The following is an 18,793-nucleotide window of genomic DNA, read 5'->3' as shown; positions in this document are numbered from 1 at the left end:
TGCAAACTGCTAAGGGCACTTTACTATCAAATAGTATAAAAGCCAAAAAGAAGTTTAAATGCCAAGTCAAACAAATGTATCTTGCCAAAGACTCAGAATCCTATGAATAAAGATTAAGGAGTTCAGCAAGTTTGAAACATAATGCTTTAAATTAGCTTTAGTCTCCAAATATACCTGCCAGTATGTAGAAGAGATAATTAATTGTCAGAGCAGTATTGAGAAGTCCATGCCAGAATGTGAGGAATACAAAGGCTCTGGACTATCATTGCACAGAGTAAATCCATCTTTTGTAGTTTGGGGGTTTTTCCTAGGTGCAGAGGCAGTTGCAGTGGCTAAGTTCAGGGGAGCAAGCACTAGCAGATTGCTGGTCAATTTCTTCTTTTCTTCTGAAATCTGAAGAAAATCTTTGAAATCCTCAGAACTAAAGATACGATGGAAGGAAAAAACCAAACCCATTTTTCAGGATGCTGAGCAACATTGTTCAGAGATGATCAAGAGAAACAGAAAGACAAACCTTGCTGTTTTGGTTTTACAAGTTCCATCTGGCTAAAGCTCCAAGTGTAGTTAGGCAGTTACGCAGGTCAGCCGGAGTCAGCTGACTTTAGAAAGTATTGCTTTAATGCCAGAGTATGGAAACACCCCATGCCTGAGAGACTTGGATTTTCAGTTGTCATTGAAGCCAAGAGTTTTCGAAATGTTTACAAAAAATGATAGATTAAAACCACTTACAAAAATTAAGCCTGAATACTTTTTGCTACAAGGGGAAAATCAGGATAGAGTAATTTCTTTTTTTTTTTTTTTTATGTATTCTGAAATTGCCACTACAAACAAAAATAAGGAGTACCTAACAAGACCATGGCACACACAATGGAGCTACTTCTGTGGCAGAAAGTTTTATGCTTTTCAGAGGCAGAATGTTTGGAAATATCTCCTGTTCAAAAGGGAGCACTGCTTTTTAGACTGAAGGCAAATATCCCACATGTACACCATTTTTTTTTCTTTTTTCCTTTCTTTTCTTTTTTTAATAAAGGATAATAGTAGTTCCGTAGATGCAAACTTTCTTTTGAAAAGAAGCAACCTAAAATGGAGACAACACATGTAGTTTGAATTTCCAAACCAAACAGTTCAGAGATCCTCCTCAGAAGAAATATAGTGTCTCAAGGGCAGTGTATATTTTGATTGCTTCATCTTCTGAAAGTTGCAGTTAAGCTAAGGTATATGATAAACGGAGAGAGAAAAATTTAACAATGTATCCACAGAAGTCAATAAAAGTTTTCTTCTACACTAGAAGCAGATCCAGTGCATGTACCATTCATGAACTGAACAAATAAGTCTTAAAAACTTATGCTGGCTGCTTAGAGGATCAAGCACATAAAGGAATATAGTCACATAAGCTGTTTCTCTGTGTAAAAAAAGCTGTGGGTTACAGGATTAATTTTTTATAGTATATCACTATACCCTGGATAACCAAGTAAGCCTTAACTTGTGGAATCTTAATAACCATCTCATTGCTGAAGTCTAAAGGAAACCCAGAGGAAACTTAATAATATTAAAAGTTATTTTAAAGGGAGTTCACATTGGTTTGAAGGATATTTTGCTTCGCACACAATATCCACCATTGTAAATTCAGAGAACCTATATTTAAATTCAGAAAAGCTTCACACACCTTTACAGTTCTCAATATATAAATTCGATAGTATTCTTGAAATGTCCACCAATAGAACATTAATATTTTACAGATAAAATTAAAATTCTGAAAGTCATTGGGATGAAAAATAAAGAATAATAGTAAAAATATTCCCTCTAGAAATGAAGGGAAATGTATAACTTTGTGGCAAGAAGCTAGCTTGTCCATTTTGTTATGAATAGAGAATAGTGTGTACGGTTTTTCATATCTGACTAGCAACAGAAGATTGAAATATAGAGAAATTAATTTTACTGAATTATTTAATAGTAATTCAAACATATGAAAAGAAGAATTAAAGGAACACAAGACTAAAAAGGCATTTAAAAATAAATCAGAAGCTTCAACCAATATATTTTTCCCTTCCAGTCAAAAAAGTAATTATCAAAATTGTTCAGAATATGTTGCCAATTACTCTGCTCCATAACTGCTAACTTTCTCAGTTCTTCTCTTGCCTTTGCTGGATTCTCTGTCACTGGAAACATCTTAAACCAATTTAAAGTGCTACACCTGAATAAACATGTTGTAAAAGTGTTTATGTATTGAAGTGGGTCAGTTCAAGGTATGGTATTTGGCTGGAACTTCTAATTTCTCTTTTTACTGCAAAAGGGCTGCCAGAAGGAGGAAGTCTGAGCTGAATTAATACATTTGTTACAGTGGAAGTAGAATGGAAACTACTTTAACCACAAATCAAACTGCCTCTTTCATTTACGCCAGTGATAGAGTTTTTTTAAGAAATATAGACTCTGGCGTGCTGCCACTGTAAGTTTGTGTTTGAAAAGGAAACTTAAATGCTTATTTCTATAAGGTTTACTCCTGTGCTTGTTTGCAAGTTCTTTTTCAGGGTGATTGAGTTAACAGCATTATACATTTGTGAGGCAGATGCTCCTTCGCTCCCCACGTAACAAATTTTCCAGTGGGTTTAGAGGAATCCTGAGGCGCCCCAATGCCGCCCGGCACACGGTGCCAGTGCCCCTACCTTCCCATTTAAAGGACCTCTGTGTCCCCACCCTGCACAGCTGCACAGCTTCACATGACACTGTCTCATTTTCTGACGGTTGGAGGGCTCTGCATAATGCACATACGCACAAAAGTGTTTATGCTGCCAAAATAAATTCTGTTAAGAGTGAGGGTTTATTTGCTAAAATGTCACTGATGCCGTTTCAGTGACTTGTTTTACTTTCCTTTCTTTCAGTGAGGTTTAGACCACATAACATAGTGAGGTTACCACATAGTCCTGACCGAACAAATATTTTAAAGAAATATGCACATCCCCTGGGAACAGAACCAGAGTCAATAATACACATATTTCAAACTCTCTTCTCTTGAACAACTGAATGGCTTCCTATCCTTACTGGTGAATGAACATCAGTTTGAGTAACATTGCACAATATTTATTTTTAAGTAGAATAATATTTATTATCTGCACTTCTATTTGCTACTGGTTTGCTTTGAGAATATAGGGTTCCACATCCCACTGAAACAATGCAAAATTAGAAGACTGCACTACATTATCCTTTCTATAGAAAATAGATTTTAATGGGGCTCATTTATTTTTCAGTTCTGTAGATATATGCATGAGACTTAATTAAAACACCTCTGTAATGAATAACATATATAGCACACAGAGACTGGAGTTTTATGCAATAATGAATTGTACTTGTAAAGCTGTTGAAACTTTTGCAAATTGTTGAGCTTTTTGTCTTTGTAAGTTCTGTTCAACAAAATGTGGATAGGATTCCTAAACATTTAAATTCAGGATTGCAGCAAATTCCTTGCTATGATTCAGTCAGCAGTTGAACTCCTGCAGCGTCTTTGGGAGAGGCAGAATTTCACCTTTTAACTTGATTTAACTTTTTAACTTTTTTATTTTTTTAACTTTTTCCACTGCTTTTAGGTCGAAGTATCAATGTTAAATCTGCTGGCCTGGTTGGAAGACACGGGCCTCAGTCAAAGCAACCATTCATGGTTGCATTCTTCAAGGCAAGTGAAGTGCTTTTCCGTTCTGTCCGAGCAGCCAACAATAAGAGGAAAAATCAGAACCGCAACAAATCCAGTAGTCAACAGGAGTCCTCTAGGATGCCAAGTGTTGGGGGTAAGATGGAGCTATGATTTAATAGTGTTTTTATAGGAGGTATGGGCACCTGCTCAAATGCAATGCAGTCATAACTGCTCGAAAAGGCACTACCCACTGGCTGAACTGTAAGAAACAGTGTTCCCACTCCTCTTTTGTTGTGTTGGCCCTGAGCCTGGTCTACCTTCTGTAGGTCAGATCAATTACATGTGTAATGAGCTCCAGGAGGGTGATATTACCAAGTAGGTTAAGACAGGCTGTGTCTGAGCTTGAAACTAAGCCTACACCTTATGCAACTGGATGATATCTTTGCTATGCATAAGTGAAAAATAGAGATGAAGAAAAGGATTGTGCCCCTGTGGCTTGTCGAGGAAGCCTCAGCAAAACTGCCTCTCAGCTGAAGAAGGCAAGATGTAACACAAAAATCTCAATACTGGAAATGAGGAAGCTTAACCAATCTGAAAAATCATACACTGTTTAGGAGTTCAGACCAGTTGACAAGTAATGATGTAAATACAAAATATATCCCTCTATGGAGTGGCTTTCGTCCCTTTCCTGAAAGGTAGTGACGATAATGCACATGAAAATGTCCTTAATTGCTTTAGAGCCTGGAATAAATATTTGTCCAGTTGTTCCTGAAACAATCCTTTCAGCTGAAGGCACAAAGTCACTTTCTAAATATTCTCACTTTTGAACAAACATTTCGGGAAAAAGGTGTGAAATTGTTTCTTTCTAGAAGCATGGCAGATTTAATAACAGCATATCAAAGCCTTAATATGAGTATTGTTCTTTAATCCCATGGATGTCTACAAGTAAACAAATCAGTTTTTGGTGGAAGGAATGTAGCATCAGGGTGGGACTCACCTATTTGAGGAGAAGTGCTATGAGCAATATTATGAGCAATTACTTATATCTGTCTCATAACCTTGATAGAGACAGGCTAGAGACTAATGCAATGCAAAAGCCTTTCCCAGACCTTTTGCAGAAAGATAATTTTACCATAACAACCAAAAATTACTGCTAAATTGCTTAAGAAATCAAAGAAATTATTTAAATAAATTTTCATATTCCCTGGAAAGTCTGCTAATTTTGATAATCACATTATTTTGGGTGAAGGGATAATACACCTAAACACAAAAGATACCTAAATATAAATATCACACTTTCAGATTTAATCCAGAGTATCTAGTGCATGAAAAAATGAGAATTGAACAGATTTCTTAAGCCTCGTTGATTATAGCAAGAGAGCTGAACACAAGCTCCTTGCTGGTTTAACCTGGGAAAAACACAGCCTTATCACATGCTGGCAAGTTACATTGACATAAGAATTACCAAAGAGAGAGTTATCTCTAAGTCTCAAAATACTTCTCAACTTGTCTGTGCATCCAGTTGTGCTCTAGACCTGTTGTAACACAAGAAAAATCAGAATATCCCTAGTGAATTGCACATTATGAAACAAATTTTCTCCTAATCACTTTAAGGTCTACATAAGCATAGAGTACACCACTACGTATGTTGATCCATGGCAGATCTCTTTCAAAAGAGATTGCAGTTCAAGAAAACCATACTGCTAAAACAAGATCAGGTTAAGAAGCAGTGGCACATGAAATTGCATGAAAATCAGAGGCATTGACCATTGTCTGGAGAGGGAGGCAGCAAGATATAGGCAGGCTGGAAAAGATGGCAATGCTGAAGGTAAATAAGTGAACACAGCTTCATATAGGAGCATCCTCTGTGGCAAAATTTCTTGGAGGTGTAGCTCCTGCACTGTAGCAAAACACATTCCACGCTCCTTCCTGCCTTGCAGTTTGCCTCAACAGTCCCCACATCACAAATAAACTCCTTTTACTTGGATGTCATTAATGATCTCTCACTGGACTCCTCCAACCATGGGTGATCCAGAACACTTTTAATAACTACTGCAACAATGCTTATGAAATACCGTGAATGAGCCATGTTGAAGGCTACAAAGGCAATGTACAGGTTCTATCCAGATGTCACCAGTGTGTGAAAAAGACACTGTTAGACACAGAGAAGAGAACATGTTCTTATTTCTCTGATCTCTGAGTCTTTTCAGAATATAGTCCCTTCAGTGCTATCAGAGAAATGCTATGTTCTCCCTGTTATCAGAGAAAAGCTATGCTCTTTTTCATCTCTTGTCCAGCCCCAGGATCTGGGTGATACACTGCATCCCTTCAGGTTTGTGGAGAAGGCTAATTGTCCAAGTTCTCTACAGCTTCAGTAATGAACAGAACTTCAAAAATATAATTCATGTCTTCATATTTAAACACAAAAGTTTTTGGGTAAAAATCAAAGACTTTTGCCCATCATCATTCTAATGGAAGACTGTCAATAGACTATATTTAATTCTCATTCACTCCTTGATGAAAGACACTTGACACAGTGACAGGCAAAGATAATTTTGTGATTTAGGTATTTTGTTTCTAAGCTTCTTCCATAATCTTGTATCTACAGCATCTAGGACAGACACTGACACTTACATAGCCAGAGGTAATTTAGCCAGACCCAGATAGGTATGTTATCATTCACAAATGACAGATTTTTGATATTTCTCTCTTTATACATCAGTCTCAACTTTACCACAATCTTGGCTTCACTTCCTCCTTGCTTCATTCTTTTTAATTTTCTGTTCTTTTTTCCCTTTCTCTTTTTTCTTCCTCTTTTTTTTTTTTCTCCTGTTTCCCTTTGCTCTTGCCTTTTGTAATCTTTCTTTTGCCTCTTGCCTTTTGTATTTTTTCTTTTTCCCTTCTTATTTTTTAAGTTCTTGGATTTCAGCAATTACCCTTACTGTGTTCTCAGCATGTGAAAAAGGAAAGCTCCACTGGACAACTCAGCTCTTCCTTTCCAAAGGACAAGATTTTTTAAAATTGTTCATGAAGTTTCATGAAGTCATAGATTGGTTGAGGTTGGAAGAGACTTGGTCTAGTGGAAAATAAGGGGAGTCCCAGCCCCTAGCAAGGCAGTTGGAAGTAGATGATCTTTTAGGTCACTTCCAACTTACATTCTGTGATCTGTCATATACACAATCACAATTTGAAGAAAAAAAACAATCTTATGTATCCATTATTATAATGCCTGGGAACTTGTTGACAGACAATCATCCCTGTGCTGCTAAGAAGTTCAAGAGCAGATGACATCAATACAGTGTCAAGACAGACAGAATTAAGCTTAACATTCAGGCCTGCCATGCACAGAGTATTAAACCCCTTCTTATTTGTCTAGTTTTATTTTTGTCAAACTGTAGATAGAAGAAAAAATAATTAAAATCCCCAAACCAAAACCAGGCAGGTTGTTTCCAAAGTATGTTACATAACTCTCCACTAAAAAAAAAGCTGACTTGATTTTAATTTTTTTAGTATTGTCTAAAAAGAGTTACAGTGTAACTGGGCACTGGAGAACATCCACATTTAAATACTGATGAGTGACTTACACCAGCAAACTAAAAAAAGAAAGCTGCATAATTTTTGTTCATATGGAGATAAAATCAGAAAGAGTACTTAAGGCTACATTTTGTGTATGCTACTGAATGGTGTTATGCTAACTGATCCAAAATATAGTAATTGTATTAGTATTACAATAGTAAATTAGTAAATTATTATTTGCAATAGTAAACTATTGTAATAGTTTGTACAAGCATGTTTTTATGTCTTTATTTCCCCTGGAAAAAATGAAATTTCTTATATTTTTTTACCGCCTTCCACGGCTTTGGCTATGTAGGGGTTTAGATTCCAACTGCAGTCCCTGAATAGCTGAGAAACAATGTTTTCTCAGTCACAATAGCTCACGGTTTTGATTCTTGACAGAATAAGAATATGGGCCTTGAAGCTACAGTGTGTAAAATTGAATCCTTAGCACCACATTTTATTATAAATGTCACATTTGATGCTTAAATAAAATGTTATATTGCACACAACATTTATCTTACATGAAAGATAGTATTCAAGGAATTCAGACTTTCCTGAGTCTCACTTTCTTCGTAGGTGAATGACTTAGATGTCTTACAGTCTGTGCACACTGGCCATTTTATCAGGTGTTCTGGTGTCACTACATATAATTCGAACCTATATTCAAATGGCTCGGAATATCACAACAGTGATGACATCTGTGTAATGGCTTGTATATATATTATTCAGATTTTCACCTTTAACTGTAGGAACTTCTGCTACATCCTGGCTCTAGAATTTCTGTACATGTTCTTGAATATGAAAATGTCACTTCAGACAAAGCTGGTAAAAACACAATCTTCAGCTTTCGTTTGTTTGCCTGTCTGGGTGCTTTAAAATCCATTTCATGAGTTTCCTGGCTTTCTCATGTGCATCTTTTCCACATTTATCTGTTGCAGTTTTTTTGCAAAGTGGCTAGTTTTCTATATGTATGAGTTTTAAATTACCTCTAATAGCTGGGCCAGAGAAGCTCAATATTCACCTCCTATGAGCACTGATGTTAGTGAACATGAATGTATAGATCCTTGTGAGGAGTGATCAGTGAACACAGCTTCATTTTTTTAAAGTCCCTTTACTTTCAACTACCTTCACTGTACTTCTAGAGTGTGTGCAAATCCCATTAGATTATTACAGACAACTCAGTACAAGGTATGACTCACGGATTTTGGTTGTATTAAAGACACATAGATTTTTGAAAAATTGAGCTGTCCTAGGGCATCCTGCCTTGCTTCCAGTTGCTACTCCAAAAAGACATAGATATCCCATGGGATCTGGGTGTATATTTTTTTGATCCTGCATGCCCTGGCACAGCTGAGAGTATCTGAAATGGCAACACATAACCAGCTATATGTGGGGATCTTTTAATGAATGTCATTGAAGGTATAGAAAAATACCATGGGAGAGAACACAGTGTTTTTCTTTAAAAACTATGAGGATTTGAGGTATCATAGCTGAGAGAGCCTAGCTTAACATCTCTGATGCTTATTTAGTATTGCAAATGTACGTATCATAACTTGTGGACAGCTTTTGACGCAGTTTTGGGAGTCATATTTGGCCCATATATATTCAATAGCAAGTAGGTACACAGCCTGTTAAAAAAATAAAGAAAAAGCCCATTCAAAGAGGATGTTACCAATAAGAGAAAAAATCGTGTATTTCGAATGACGTCCTGTCGAGTGTCTTCTGGTTCAGTCCAACCTTTTATTGGTAATTTGGATGATGGAGCACTCCTCCCAGATTTCATATTCTCTGTGAACTTCCTGAGAACACATTCTGTTCAATTGTCCAAGCTACTAAAAGAGATGTTAATACCAGTACAGGTCCTTTAGGGACCTCTCTGGTAACCAGCTGCCAGGTAGACTTTATACCACTGGATCCCAGCTATTTGGGCCCAGCAACCTAGACAAGTTTCCTCCCTTTATATTCTTACCTATCAAAGTTATTGATTGGTTTGACCAATTTGACTCAAGGAGCACTACGGGAGACCATATCCAAAACCTTCCTAAAAGCAAAGGGACCAACACCCAGAGCTCTTCAAAAGCCCACAAAGCTAGTTAGATCAGCACAGAAAACAGTCAGGTTGGTTAGGCACAGTTTGAACTAATAAATTCATGCTGACTGTTCACAAAACACCTTCTTGTTCTTTGTGTGCCTGGACAGTTTCCATGAGAATTTGTTCCAAAAACTTCCCAGAAACTGAGGTTAAGCTGATTTGCCTTCTTGAAGATGGGTGTGACATTTTCCATTTTGAAACATTGGAAATGTCTTTCAGTGTATGAATGCTCAAAAAGACCAGGAAGTGGCTTTGCAGTGTTGGGCAGCTCATTCCCCACCCTGAAATTCATCCTTTCTGCTCACATGGACTCATGTATCTTCATGCTGCTTAACCGATTCCTAACTCTATCTCTTTTACTGTGGGTAGAGCTGAAGCCAGTAGGGTCAGGGACTTGGGAGTCCTGAGGGTAAATTTTGCCAGTAAAGAACAGCACAAAGAAGTCATTGACTACATTAACCTCTTCTGAGTCATTGTTGCTAGGTCCTTTGCTCTACTGAACAACAAAGCTGTATTTTTCTTATGTTTTCCTTTTGCTATAAATGTGCATGTAGAAGTGCTTCTTGTTGACCTTCACATCCCTCACATTTCAACTCCAGCTAAGCTTTAGCTTTCCTAACATCCATCCCTACATACACAGGCAATATGTTTATATTATTTCTGTGTGGTTGATCCCGACTAAGCGTTAGTTTTTCTTCCTATTTGAATTTGGTTTCAGTCAAGGTTTTCCTAGACAACCACAATGGATTTGTGCCATATTTGTTTGACTTGCAACAGGTTGGAATGCTGTTGTTGATGTCGCCCCTCAGAACCTTAACTCTACTCCACCATGGTTGCTGCAGCCCCATCATGCTGCAGTTCTCATCAGCATCCTACCCCCAATCTATTCTTTATTCATTGATTTGTATAATTACAACAGACTCCTAAGGCTGATAAGGTAGGAATATATTAGAATAAAGTCTGGAAGCTGATTACTTGACAGTGTGGTTTTACTGCAGAACTCCTCTTCTGGGTTATATTACTAGAAAACAAGCCTGAAATAACTATTTTTCTTTATTTTATACTGTGTTTGGTTGTGGCCATCACATATTTGGAAAGACACAGAGAAGCTGAGGAGAACATGGAGAAGCAATGGCAGCAGGCATCAGGATGGCTGACAAGAAGCACTTGACAAATTTGCAGAAAAGCTCCTCTAGGACATATATATTTGGAAGAGTTTTCTGAAAAGATGATGGAGAACTACACGGATTAGTTCATAGACTGTAGAAGGTCCTTTCATTTTATATGAAAAAGCAGTTTGTCTCCGAGTCTTAATTATTCTGAAATTTTTCAGAGACCTTCCCATTTCAGTCTCAAGTGTTATAATGTTAAAAAGAAATGTGCCTAAAAATATTACTTCTCTGAAACAGAAATATTTGTTTCTTTTTCCACATCTTCCTTGTTAGGGCTTAGTGGAATTTTGGTTGGTTGGTTTTCTTGTTGTGAATTTTTTTGTGAATCCTTTTTTTCTCCAGGATGGTTATTTTGGTTCAAAAAAGTCTCCTTAAGCATTCTTGAATTGGAAACAGAGGAGACAGGCTGTACTCCCTGCTCTGTCACACGCCTCATTTACGGCATCACATGCATAGGTCTATAAACCAACTATGGGGGCTAAGGTGATGAAGGCATGACCCTGTTCTCTTCCTTTCCTTTGACTTAGGAGCAATAAGGAACAAGTACTAGAATTTCTCCAGGAGTCAGGTTGTCATTCAGAAGCATGTATGGAAGGTTCTTGGTGTCCTTCTATCCTAACACACTTCCGACAGTGAGCTTTCAGTCCTTTAAAAAGCACTTGTTACTCTACTTGCTTACATTACTATTAGCAATTAAAGATCATCAAGTGGTGAATATTTCCACAATATATGGTAAAAATTTACAAGTATAATATGTGCCACTATGTGTTTAACTAAGAGACTTTTTGAAATTCCCTTGTTTTGGGACATTTTTTATTGTTGTTAATTCATCTTTTGAATTAGGCTACTTTCTTTCTGTATTTCCCTGTATTTTGGATCAGGCTCTCACTTGTCCTCTTTGATTACCTGTGTGGATATTATTAGAGATGTTATCCAGCTAGTCAGGAAACAGACATTTTGTGAAGCTGTTTCCCCATATGCTGTATGCACTATATTGCCAGTGTACAGAAATTGTATCAATCTCCCTATGCTGATTCTGTATTTCCAGGCTTGCATTGCCTTTACAACTAACCCTAGGAATATAAATGACAGTATGGTTTTCCTTTCCTTTGTACAGCTTGGTAAGGATCTCAGAAATAGCTAAAACTTGTAGTTCTAGCAATGCTTCCAAATAATTTATTTACTTTCTGTAGATTACAACACAAGCGAGCAAAAGCAAGCATGTAAGAAACATGAACTTTATGTGAGCTTCCGAGACTTAGGATGGCAGGTAAGATCATAAATGCTGTTTCCTAAAAGTTCAAACTGGGACAATCTGTTTAGAAGTCCCCCATCATTTACACTCTGTTTTCTTTATGGAAATCGGTATTACAATGATGACAGACAAGTTCTTTAAATGCATTTTGTAACAAATCCTTATCAGTATTGCAATCACTATAACTTTACCTTTTTAAGCTCTCATCTCAAAGATACTGCATTCATTAGCAGCTTTATGATTTGGATTCATTCACATAAAGATACATTTAAACTGCTACTCAGGAGATGAGTGGATCTGCAGTAAATGAAACCAAAATCCTCACAGCAAGTATTGAAACATTTTAAATTTTCATTAGCTCAGATCTAAACCTCCCTTGTTCAGTGCTCTCTGCTGCAGGTCATAGAGATTTCACTAGGGTAGGGTCCTCAGGAAAATAAATCTTGGATCACTGCTCAGTGATCTTTATGATACCGTAGCTAATTTGATGTAATTTTTGAGGAAAACTCATCCTGCCATACAGTAACAAAAAAAAAAACATACTTGCAGTAAAAGGTCATGAAGTCAGAGGCAGGGCATTATGGGGAAAAAAAATAGAGATCACTCTAGGGTTTTTTCCCAGAAAGCAAGTAACTCTCAGTAAAGAAAGAACAAGAAGGCCTTCAGCAAGCCTATAACTATTGCATTTGTAGGTAAGAACTCATGGATGGTTGTCTGTGCATTTCACATTTCTCTGAATTATTTTAAAACAACTCTCCAGGAGCAGAACAAGTCTGTGAGGAGAAAAAGCATGCTATTTCTTTAGTGACAGATCATCCTTTATGTATCTAGCTCAGATTCTCTTATGGTCTTATTAAGCTGTCTGATATTTTGTAGTATATTTATCCCCACAGCAGCCTGAAGAAGTAGGCAGAAGCTGTTTTCCCAAGTCTGCAAAGTGTAATTACCCTGTCCAGGGCCACAGAGCAGGCTTGTGGTATTGAACTCAGGCCACTGAACAAATGAGCCATTGTCTCCTGATTACAGGGTAGGGTTTTTTTCAGATATCAACAGTTTTCTTGTTGAGTTTTTTAACAATAAATTCTGGTATGCTCCAAGATATGCTAGGCTCTCAGATCAGTAGCCATAGTGGCCACTGCAGTCAAAGAGAAAAGAAAATCTATTTTTAACAATTAGACTACTGTAAGAACTTAAAGTTTCAGCTGGAAAGCTGTACAATACAATACAATACTACACTGTACAATATTTGATCAGTGAAACATGGAATGAAATAAGATACACACACACAAAAAAAGGTACAAATCCCAAGAAGTAGCTACTCTATCCTCTCTGCCCTTCCTACAGCATGTCCATTACCTGACAGAGGAGGAATTCAGCAAACTAAACACACAGCTTTCATTAACATTTTAAAATATTTTCCCTCTTGTGGTCTTTTGCCCATGCTGTGTTGCTTGAAATACTGAAAATGTATGATTCATTGACATGCCAACAAGTAATCACTAGTAATGCTTGGTCTCATGCAATAATACATTTAATAGTATGCTGAAGAAAGAGAATGCATTTTAATTGCTTTTGTTGCACCAATAAGTGCTCAAGATTTTTAGTCTGGAAAGAAAAAGTTTTCTGCAAATATATTTTAATCTCCTTTATAGCTTCACTAGTTGGTATTCAGTACAGGTTTTAGGTTTAATTAATTTTCATCTCAATTTTGCATGAACAAAGCAAACAAATTTTTTTTAAAGAAATCCCATTCATTTCACATGCCACCTTCTGAAGTTCATTTTGTCATTGAGCAAATCTTAGTTTGATATAGTTATAAATTCCCTGAGTGAGAAAATATAATGAGTGGGTTTATTTGTTCCTGTTTTAGGATTGGATTATTGCACCGGAGGGTTATGCTGCATTTTACTGTGATGGAGAGTGTTCCTTCCCCCTCAATGCCCACATGAACGCAACAAACCATGCCATTGTTCAGACTCTGGTATGCCTCTGACTCTGTTATAGTTGCCTATGCTGTTGTTTCTGTCTTTGCTCAGTCTGACTCTTCTGCTTACCACTATTGAATTTTGATTATTTCTGGGTAAATCATAACTCATTTCAGAACCTGCTTTCATGATTTTGTTGGGGAGAGGATGAAATGCTCACAGTGGCCTGTCTGGTAGGTTTCACCTCCATTTCAAATGCAATAGCACATGAGAAGACTGTGTTATATTACTGGAGAATTGTGTAGACAGGAACCAAAGGGGCCCCTTGGTCTGACTTCCAAGAGTTTTTGCAGCTTATTGAAGCTCAAAGTTAACATCTACATGTTATACCTTCCAGAAATGATGACACTTGGCCACTCTGTGGACCTCTGTTGTCAACTGTTGGCAGAGATTCTTACACTATAATTCAATGTGAAGCTTTGCAAACAGATGCATTTTCATGTAAGAAATTGTGTTCAGTCATGCCTGGCTTACAAATGCAATTTAAAAATAAGTGTGTTTGGATCTGTTGCTCTGCCTGGTACATGTAAAAGGGGATTTGCAGCCAGATTTCTGCCTCTGCTAATTCTTATGTTAGTCCTGTGCCTCAGCTGTAGCAGCCAAAAAGATGATCTTAGTTGAGGCAGCTGGCTAGGCCTCCTCTACCCCAGCAGCATTCAGCTACAGTAATCATGACCTTTAGACTATGACTGAATGTAATGCTGTGAGGCCAAAGTCTGGTCAGTCTTGTCAAAAACTGATTTTTCACCTGTGCCAGCTGAAGAACTGGCTCTGAATAGCACTGGTATTAGCAGAATGATTAAGAAGGAGAGAAAAGAGAGATAATACACAAGGAGGGAGTCACAGCACGAAATGAGAACAGGAAAGGGTTGTCATCCCCAGTGAGTTTCTGGAAAGTTCAAGGCACTCAACTGAGATTAGGGAAACATGGATTTAAGATTCCATTTGATTTAAAATGATAATGGTGAGGTATCCTGACAGTCATATTATGCTGATGAGTCTGTCCAAGGACAATGATTTTTTTCTTTTATTTTCACATTAAAATCTGGGCCTGAAAAGCCTTTCCCCTTGAGAAATGAGTGGAGTTACTACCTGGGACAAACACTCCCCTCAAATTTAAACTCCACATCAAAAAAAAACCAAAACCAAGCAAGCAAACAAATAAAAATAAATTTTTATTTCTTTCTGATGGAATAAGGGTTCTGTTTGTAAAAACTAAGTATTTCTGCATGAGAGGGACATTTTCAAAAACTCAGCATGTGCTGAGACCTTTTCCCTTTCATTCAGTTTTTCATTTACTCATGTTCTCCAAGTTCAGTCACCAATGCAACATTATTCCTCTATACTAGAATTCTAGTCAGCAAGATTTACAAAAAGAAGGCAAAATGTCAGAGGCTGAAAATAAGTAGAAGTGTGTGAAGGAGTTCAGGTGAAAGGGAATAGAAAATGCCAGTTGGCAAAGAATATTAGAAGACAATGAAGAACAGCATATCTGCAGCCCTGAGCTGAAAAGAAGTAGGCCAGCAAAGCAATAGTGTAGTATTATGCAAACATTGTCCAGAAAAGTTGCCAATATCACTGAGATCCCCAGGTTAGAGTTCTCTCCTGCAATTATGGACTGTTAAATAAAAGTTGGCTCAGTGCTACTTTCTTTTGTGTGTCTTTCCTGTCCAAAAATGGTTATTTTCCCATTGTTAAGAAATGTGTGTAGTTTGTCCTATTTTTTTAAATTGGATACTTAATTTTTCCTCTTTTTATGGATATTTTGGAATTGTGTGTCTCCCTTTGCATGTACTATACATGCATTCAGTGCAGCCAAAAAATCATGAGGCCAATTACGTTTTAGCTGTACATAAATTAGATAACAGTAGTTGAATGCTTTCTGGTTTAAATTATACGAAATTCAGATTTACATAAGGTGTGCATATGGGGATGGCTTGGGAAGCAATTATTCATATGCTCCACCCTAATCCAAATGCAGTCACCTCCTGGCCATACTGATTACACCATTCTGAAAAAGCCTCCTCTTTGGGTTGGGAAGTGATTGTTCCTTGGTACCCCTCCAGACTTTACTGATCCTTTTTTATTTTCTTTTGTAACAAGAATACAGGCCAGTAGCTCGCTCTCTCTCTCTCTCTCTCTCTCTCTCTCTTGTTTTTCTGCAACTGAACTCAGGCAAACAGACAATACAGATGCATGTAAATAACCAATAGGATGCATTTAATGAGCTCTATAAACTTTCTTCTCTCCTGCATCCTCCTCAGAACAGGCATGGGATAGCATTGACTTCCTGGTCATGCAAGGCAGTGGATCATCAGGTTGACTTGCACTGAATTTGGGGTAAACATTTGAAAAAGCTGTGAACATCACTTCCATGGGGATATTGTGGGGCCATGGATCTTCTATCAGGGATGGCAGGGGCTGGTGGGACCAGGATTTATGGCTGGACAAACATATGCCCAGGTCAGACACAATCATTTTTTTCTCCAGTGCTTTGCTATTCATTTGTTAAATAGTTTTTAAATGTGTGTCCAAACTGTTACAAAACAGCTACTTCAGGATTTATTATTGCTCATTTCAAAGGACTTTCTCATGGTAACTGTTATGTAAAAATCGTTTCCTGATAGACTGTTCTCTGTTTTCTGGCAAAGGCTCTGCATTTATATCATTGCAAGACAGATGGCTCTAACAGATTTGCAAAGACTTAACATACAAACAGAACCTATTACTGCTGAAGTCTTCATCCATGCCTTAATAATCTCTTGCCCTCTCTATTACAACTCCCTCTTCTCTGGCCTCCCCAGTTTCCAAGTCTTCAGCATGTGTGGAATATTGCATCCAACCTTCTTTCAAGTATAAAGAACTTGTATTTCCCTCATTTTATTTCCACTAGATCTTGCTTGTTCTGGGACACTTTTCAAAATTGCTTTTTTTAGCTTTGACCTTTTATTGATATATGTCAGCCTGGTGAACATAAATACTTCTCTGCCTCAGCCCCTACCTCAAATATTCTGTCCAGCTGGCACCCACCTTATAAACTGATTTTTATTTCAGTGGAAGTAGAATTGGATCCGCTGATACCTAGATAAGACCTTAAAATGCACTCATACTATCTCACACCCCACATCTTACCATTTCATAGGCTGAAAACAGTTTTGTTACGAGGCTTTGCCTGCGCAACCTTTGCTGTCTGCAATAGATTTTCCTCCACGCTGAGCCCCCAACACAGGAAAGCATTTTAGCTCATGCTGGGGTCCTGGTGAGACCTGAGGCTTGAGCCTTTGCTTCATGTTATGCCCTGCCCTCAGCAAAGATGGTATGGACAATACGTTTAAATATTCTCCTGAGCAGCTGCCTAACTCCAATTCTCTAAATTTCATCTGAAAGCAAACTTTCTGTCTTGGCCACTTCTTATTAGTCTCTCCATCTGCTTTTATTGTATAACTCTGCCCGCGCAATTGAAATCAGAAAAATGTGCTGGAGGTAAGCCGTACTTGAAAGTTGCTAACCGAGGAAAATTTGTGACCACAGCCCTTGCTGAATTGCAAAGACATGCTTTGCACTGACATTGTCCTTGCACCTCTCTGTTTGATATATGAGCTATGTATTTATCTGTCTTTCAGGTTCACTTGATGTTCCCTGATCATGTACCAAAGCCATGCTGTGCACCAACAAAACTGAACGCAATCTCCGTGCTCTACTTTGATGACAGTTCCAATGTTATCTTAAAAAAATACAGGAATATGGTGGTGCGTTCATGTGGCTGCCACTAAAACAAAACAAAAAAAATAATAATCTAAAGCAGAGGGGTTTATTCAAAATTGTAATAGAGTCAAGATATGAGCCTTGCTGATGAAAAGGCAGGCCTAAATTTATTCCATTTCATGTCGTCTCTCATTTAATTGTACAGTATAATGTATATAGTAGCTTTTATTTATTTAAAAGTATATAGTTTCTTTTGTATGAGCAAAATTTCAGAACCATTTATTTAATGGGTCACCTCACTATGCAGTAGAAGTTCACAAACTAATTTTATCAATTGACCATACTGAAATCTGCTTTATCCCATTTCTCTTCAGTATTGTAAAGTAAAGCCTTTTTGTATAGAATTTTTTTTTAAATAGGAACTCCAGATCTTCTGTAACTGCTTTGTATTGTTAGAGGAACTAAAATGCATTTGTTCATATTATGCCAATAAAAACTGTGGCAGGGTATTTATTTAGAAAAAGGCACCGGAGGAAAAAAACTAAACAAAACTGCTCAGCTAAACATACTTTTTCTTTTAGAACTTCTGCTCCATTAGAAAAAGTTAAAAGTTGAACAGTGCTTAAGTAAATTAATAGCAGCTAAAAAAATTTGCACATAATTGTTATAACTATTTTCTTTAACAAGTTGAGTGTAACTGGAGGAGTATGTTACTTTTTGGCTTGTGAGCTGCAGAGTTTGCAAAAGGCTCCAGGCTTCAGAAATTCTATGTAGACAGACTCTTGTCTCTATCAATGACTTTCCAAGTTAACCCTAAAAATTGAACTACGACATTCTTACTTTGCATCATATCAGTTTCTTATCTATGATGACACTGCTCTGGCAGGTATTTTTATAACTATTTTTATAATAGTGTAAAACAAGCCAAAATCAAGCAAAAAAACCACACAAGCCTTCCCATTACATATACAAGTTACTATATACACAAAATATACAGAATACATGGTGTGGAAGGGCTTTGCTTTATTTAGCTCCCACTTCTGGGTGTGTTTTATGAGTGTGCAAGGGAAGGCACAGGGGGTGCAGCAGTTGTCACTTTTTAAATCAAAAATATTATGCCTGATGGTGGCTGTTTTCAGGAAAAGATAAAAAACACCCTTCATAAGAAGATATTGTGTAACTTGCAGCCGACTTGCAGTCCCATCTGCTTTTCTATCAGGTGGGGATTGGTTTAAATAATAAGATTCAATGTTGGATGCTTTTCTCTTTATTTAGCATTAACTATTGTAACTTTAGGGGTTCTTAAATCCATTTAAATAACTTTTTCATTCCAATAAATTTTGGCCTCAAGTTAAACCCTTTGACAGTGAATTACACAACCAATTACAAATTACCATTCCC

General features: G+C 37.2%; 1 protein-coding gene across 1 annotated transcript in view; it reads left to right on the top strand.

Moving 5' to 3' along the window:
- The window catches only part of BMP5 (bone morphogenetic protein 5), a 55,072-nt gene extending 37,288 nt beyond the window's left edge, over positions 1-17,784 (top strand). The window contains exons 4-7 of the mRNA XM_066314956.1: positions 3,582-3,779; positions 11,641-11,717; positions 13,573-13,683; positions 17,311-17,784. Coding sequence (XP_066171053.1) covers positions 3,582-3,779; positions 11,641-11,717; positions 13,573-13,683; positions 17,311-17,460 — 536 coding nt within the window. The 3' untranslated portion in view covers positions 17,461-17,784. The remainder of the gene's footprint in view (positions 1-3,581; positions 3,780-11,640; positions 11,718-13,572; positions 13,684-17,310) is intronic.
- Positions 17,785-18,793: the final 1,009 nt, after the last annotated feature.

The sequence above is a fragment of the Sylvia atricapilla genome, chromosome 3 (assembly GCF_009819655.1).
Source record: "Sylvia atricapilla isolate bSylAtr1 chromosome 3, bSylAtr1.pri, whole genome shotgun sequence".
Classification (NCBI taxonomy): Eukaryota; Metazoa; Chordata; class Aves; order Passeriformes; family Sylviidae; genus Sylvia; species Sylvia atricapilla.
Note: the sequence above shows the minus strand (reverse complement) of the source record. Positions and strands in the feature narration are given on the sequence as shown.